The 6,434-nt window shown below is 34.8% G+C and overlaps 1 protein-coding gene across 1 annotated transcript; it reads right to left on the bottom strand.

The window, feature by feature from the left end:
- Nucleotides 1-4,980: 4,980 nt before the first annotated feature.
- On the bottom strand, nucleotides 4,981-6,285 carry LOC117109127 (uncharacterized protein F54H12.2-like). Its single transcript, XM_033251375.1, has one exon. It carries the CDS (start codon nucleotides 6,283-6,285, stop codon nucleotides 4,981-4,983), a length of 1,305 nt encoding a protein of 434 aa, XP_033107266.1.
- Nucleotides 6,286-6,434: the final 149 nt, after the last annotated feature.

Below are 6,434 nucleotides of genomic sequence, written 5' to 3'. Positions count from 1 at the left end.
ACGTAGTATTACCAAACATATCCATACGGTAGAGTTTTGTAATCATCAATAATTATTCTCTTATCATAGACAATCCTATAGCTGTCTCTTATACACATCTTTACCGATGTTGATAAAGATAAATACATTGAAGATTATGAACAAAACGAGGGTATTAAATTAAATAAGGATAGTATTGCTTACAACCCAGGATTACGATCCCTCGCCAAACTTATGTTGAATTCTTTTTGGGGAAAGTTTGGTCAAAGAGAAAATCAAACTAAAACCAAATTCAGCAGTGACCTTCACGAAGTGTATGATTTACTTTCCAATCCCGAAGTTATTGTGAGCGATATAAACTTAATAAAAGATAATTTAGCTGAAGTGAAATACGAGAGTGAAGAACAAAGCGTTACTGTAAATAGGAAAGTGAACGTTGTTATCGCCGCTTTCACAACCGCTACCGCTAGACTTAAGTTATACGATTTGCTAGAAAAGTTACAGGATCGTCTACTTTACTATGACACCGATTCATGCGTTTTTGTTTCTAACACTACTAACCCGGGTGAATGGCAACCTCCAATTGGTGATTATTTGGGTGAACTAACCAATGAGATAGGGCCTCAAGATGGAAAATTTATTACGTGCTTTGTATCTGGTGGTCCTAAAAATTATGCGTATAAACTTGACTCGGGAAAGACGGTTTGTAAAGTTAAAGGCTTCACTCTAAATTATCAGAATTCAAAAAAGATAAATTTTAAAACGGTTAGTTGTATGGTTAGGGGTATTGGACCAGATAAAATAACTACTATCGAGTCTAATCGTATAACTAGAAAACCTAAATCGAGGAAAATCGTAAATGAAGCAGCTTCTAAAGACTATAGGGTTGTATATGATAAGAGAATAATTATTAATGATTACAAAACTGTACCGTATGGATATGTTTGGTAATACTACGTATGTTGTATGAATATTGAAACTGTATTGCGTTTGTGTAAATATAAAAGCTGTATATATTGTAAATTATTGTAATTATAAGGGAAATATTATATTTTTTATTTGTAAATTAATGTAAATTCTATGATAATGATTTACAATGTATGTGTTACTGATTGATGAAATAAATAAAAAGCTTTGCTTATCGTTCAAACAGTACAAGATGCAATCGTTTCTCTGTGTTTGATTAGTTACTGTATACCATGCGACTTTAGTTAAATATTAGTAATATTCACATAACATTACAACAAATATAATTAGTTATTTCAATCACCATTTAAATTATATAGTATTAGTTAGTGGTTGTAAATATGAAATAAATAATAACAATTAAAATAAATAAATATGTAAAAAAAAACGGCCGTCTTGAATTAGTAATAAAGTCTTTTGTAGCCGATACTTCTCTCGGCTCTGTATTTCTGTCTCCAAAATTCAGCCATTTCCGGACCAGGAGCATAAGTAGACACATATGGTTCGTTGTCCCAATTTTCCTCACATTCCTGCTCGTGCTTATCTTTATAAAAGTTAGGAACTACGTGCATTGCTGAATAAATACAAGTTGTCATTTCGAATGGTCCATTGTATCTAATACTGCATGAATTTAAGTGGTTGCTAAAGTTTTCTTCTGGTATATTTATATGCGCCCCATTGAATGGACATAAAAAACCATTCTCGTCTCTTAATTTAAATCGATAATTCCTCCTCGCAAGGGTAATCAAAAACTCCCTATACTCTTCTGGCATTGCATTTAGTAGAGTTATAATGTCTTGGAATGAAAGGAAATGGCATATCCTTTCAATCACCAGAATTGGCATAGACAAAAAAGAGAGAGCTAGATTTTGATCCATATTTACTTCTCTAAATTAAATTAATCAAAGTTTCTTAAATTAAGGTGCGTGAACTACAACTAGAGTTAATAGCAATAGACGAGATAATGAATTCGAATTTCCTAATAATAATAATAATAATAATAATAATACTAAAAATAATAAAGAATTTCGGTTAGACTTAGCTGTACTTGAATTGAATCAGGTACTTTTCTCTCTGCGTCTTGTAGAGTCTTTAAGTCAAATTTACTTCAAAACCCTTTGCTTGTAGAAAAAAACCGTTGATAAGTTGATGTGCTTGACAGGAGTCGTTGAGAATGTCTGTTGCTACAGATACTCGACCCAGTGGAGAACTTACTTTTATAGGGGTTGTTTTCATTGTATGTTGCGTTGAATGCGAGGGTGTGTCGCGTCCGTACTTACAGAAGCCAGTTCTTTTTTCTATTAACTTATTCATTTCTATTTTCGGGGTTCATTAAGACTGCCTTTCAATTTTTCATGCACTCATGGTAATATTCAACTCCTATTCAGCACTCTTTACCTATTGAATTCTCCGCTTGGGAGTGAATGTTACCAACTAGTATTTCGTTTTCCTCGCGCTCTGTATATTGTTTTAACAAGACGTTTTCTAAAAAGTGCGCAAATTATATAACGAAATTGTAATCTTAAAGGTATTCATAGCAATCATGGCAAGCCCTTTGATAACACCTTTCACTGCAGTTATAAGTGGTCCTACGGGGTCTGGAAAGTCAGTATTTGTAAAGAAATTGATACAAAATAAATATTTCGATAAACCGTTTGATGATATTTTATGGTGTTACGGTGAATACCAGCCACTGTTTTCAGAATTAAGAAAATCTATTCCAAACATTGCTTTTATCGAAGGCATCCCTATAGAAACTATAGATGAATTTGATTCGACTAGAAATCATCTAGTCATCATCGACGATCTCATGACAGAATGTAGCCAAGATAAGCGTATTGTAAATTTATTTACTAAAGGATCTCATCATAGGAACATTTCGGTTATTTTTATTATGCAAAATTTTTTCTATGGATCAAAAGAAATTCGTACCATAACGTTAAATGCTCACTATATCGTACTGTTCAAAAACCCTCGAGATAAGTCACAAATAATTCATCTTTCGCGACAAATGTACCCAGGTAGAGGAAGATTTTTACAGGAAGCATTTAATGATGCAACACGTGATTCGTACGGATACTTATTTATAGACCTTAAACCATATACGCAGGAAGAGATGAGGATTCGTACAAACATATTTTCAACCAATAAACATTTTGCATACGTGCCAAAAGTATAAGTAAACGGAACTTTAAGTACTTTGTATCATTATTACTTTAAAAATCATCATGTCAAAACGTGTGCGAAAAAATGCAGAGACCTTACGCTTTTTAGCTAATTGCACTTCTAAACAGAGAAAACTTCTGTTACAAAATGCCGATAAAGAGTTGGTAACGACAATCTGTGAGTGCGCGATGAATGTTTTAAAAGGCAGTGTTCCTATAACCGCAGCTCATAAGAAGAAACTGAGTAGACACAAGAAGAACTTGAGAGATATAAGCAATAAGAAAATTTCTGCAATCAAGAGAAAACAAATTTGATTCAGAAAGGTGGTTTCCTTGGTCTTGTTCTAAAACCTATTTTACAGACTTTAGGAAGTCTACTGTTGAAATAATGGAACATACTAAGAAAATGATCGTGGTACCCCAAGAATTGGCGGACGTTGTGTTACATAACAAACGCAATGAACGGACAGAAAATACCGTGTCTGATAGTTTAGATAAATCGATGAATGATATACTAGGCAGGCAAGATCTTAATGATTACGATAAAGTTACACTGTACAATCAAGTACTTCAGCGCTATTTGCAGAGAGAGAAACGAATCACTAATCCTAAGCCTATAAGTATGAATATAGAAGGACCAACCACAACGGGCGAGAAACGAGATGAGGAGGATAAGGAAACCAAAACAGATTCTATAATAGCCGATGCATTAAATTCAGTCTCTGCTACTTTAAAATCAAAAACTAAAAAATTGCTAGAGTGGATAACACGTTACAGGAGTACGGGTGTAATAGACTGGAATGCGTTCGGAGAGGTTTTATTTGATGGAGAACTTTTAAAAGGCAGTAATTTAATAGATTTAGTAAAGGATATTATTCAGGAAAGACGAGGTTTCGAACCTATAGGCTGGAAAGAATTCCTTGTGGTATTGGCAAAATTAAATACTCCCGAAAGTTTAATCGGAAATTCAACACGTCGGACTGTTCTACAGCGAATAAAATCGGGTGGCATACAACCAAAGTCCGAAGTACAGCCTATATCCGAAGCCGTTGTTAAAAAGAAAACAAAATCATCGAAACGTAAATCGTCTAAGTCTTGGATCAGTTTTTAAACGAATGTAAAACATGTTTTCCTGGTTGCTGTGTTAAAATAATAAAAATAAAAAGATTGAAAAGATAAAATATTTTGTTTCTTTGCCTCATTTATGCGTTAAAATTGAATGTTTTGTGTTTCAGTTGTGTGAGATGAGAGACGAGGGGAAAAAGAATGAAAAGTACAAATTAAGATTATTTTTTTTTCATTTTAATAAACACACAAAATATTATAGCTGATTAGTTAACATGTTTACAAACTGAATCTTAATATATTCCTTATCATACCCAGGTAAATTAACGTCGTATCTACGTTTCACAAAATCGTTAACAAATGAATCATTAGCATTTTTGTCTTTAGTAAACATATTAACTATAGTTGAACTATCAAAACCTCTACATCTATGCACGATATAAAAAATACAATATTGACCACACACGGTTGACAAAGAAGCCTGTAACGCTCTATCATTAAATGTCCAACTACGTACAGACTCATCGAGAAATTTAACAAAATTGTGATTATAATACTCAGGCGAAAGCCCAAAAGAGTCAAAAAAATATCCTTCGTATTGGTTATTCATAAAAAATGCGACCCAATGCGAACCATTCTCTTTACTATTATCCACGTTCGCTATATAAGCTCTTGGGTACCCCTTCTCCCCTTTAGGTAAGCGATCAGAAGGAAATACACCCCGAAAATATCGCTTAGTCAAAGGATCTGATTTTATTAATCTTAACAGTTGTATAGTGTCCATGATTAGAAATCTAATATGACGTTACGAGACTATTTCAATAAGTGAATCGAATTCTGAGTAAATTATAACGTTAATTGTTTCTGTCAAAGCAGTAGCGAATTGAATTTCTAAACGTATATTTCCTCGTTTAATTAGATTGAAATGTCCACTGTTTGATAAATCAGGGGTGAGATCAAACGCAAACAAAGAATATCCCCTGGCATAGTCTTCTCTAGATATCTGGTTTCCTGTATCTTCGAATAATGTACTCAAACCGGAGAATAAACTCTGATACGCTAAAATATAACTTCCTTCACCGTTAGCTTCGAAATTTGGTTTAAGCGGTTTCCAAGGTACTTGCTCACCATCTAGATACAAGGCCATAAAGTTTGTATTGAAGTGTTGAAAGTTGTACGGATTTTTAGAGTAACTCCCGTTGAATGCGTCAGTACCCACTAGACCGATCACTAGGCGTTTTGGTAGATTGCCATTGTACAGCGATTCTCTGGTAAACGATAAATTTCCCTGAGGGACCGATAGGGTCTTCACCTCGACGCGACGGAGCGGGTATTTAGCTGTTCCTTTTTCCAGCGCTTTAGCGTGAGCCAGCGCTATAGATGGATTAAGTTTCACTTTTCTTACATACACAGAGGCGTCTTCCAAATGTACCTTGAATCCAGCCGCTGCATCGGGTGACATGAGACAAAATGAGTTTTTGCTTCTGTGTAATTTAATTTTAACATCGACACCATTAAGCATCATACGATCTTGGAAAAATATATCGCAGTGAATAGGTCCTATCAAATCCACCAAACGACTACCGTTAGTAAATTCAGAACGTTTTTTAAGTCCATTGTTAGCTACGGCATTTCCAACAGTAGGATTAGCCGCATCCATTCTACTCGCAGTATCTTTGTAAAACAATCCTCCCGTAAGATGAGTTTGCTTAGCATCCGTACCGTAGGTTAACAGCGTTTCAATCATAGCCCTATATGAATAGGTATTGGTAGATGGTGTAATCAATCTCTCGTTCAACGAAATATCAACTTCACTGAATAAAGATTGTAGTAACAAATTAGATGGTCCCACCGGGTCATCAGCATCTAAATCCGTTCCGTCGGATTTCGTGATTTTTGCTTTGACACGTAACATAGTTTGACCCAAGTCCACATATTCCTCACTTGAGCCCTGTATATTGAATTGCACCGGACCAGAATCAGATATCGATGTATATGGAAAATACTGCACCCACTGACCTTTGGTTATGCTAGTTTGAGTCGGTGGAACGGAAAACAAACCCAACTCCGATTTGAGGCATTCGCATATGTTTTTGTGTACGTAAGCCATAATGAATGTTATTCGAATATATCGGAGGTTCTTCTCGCTCTCTTAGTTCTCGTTCGAGTGATACCTCTACTATTTCGTTTTCTTTTTTTATTCATTCTCCCACGTCCCGTCTGAGAAACAATGCGTTTACCGGCCTGTACAATACGATC

This window comes from Anneissia japonica, unplaced genomic scaffold (genome assembly GCF_011630105.1).
Source record: "Anneissia japonica isolate Jap-2015-1 unplaced genomic scaffold, ASM1163010v1 scaffold288023_len281633_cov177, whole genome shotgun sequence".
Classification (NCBI taxonomy): Eukaryota; Metazoa; Echinodermata; class Crinoidea; order Comatulida; family Comatulidae; genus Anneissia; species Anneissia japonica.
The sequence above is the reverse complement of the archived record's forward strand: the minus strand, read 5'-3'. Positions and strand labels throughout refer to the sequence as shown.

Excerpts from the sequence above, each read along its gene's own strand:
- LOC117109127 (XM_033251375.1), bottom strand. The coding sequence starts at position 6,285 with ATGGCTTACGTACACAAAAACATATGCGAATGCCTCAAATCGGAGTTG.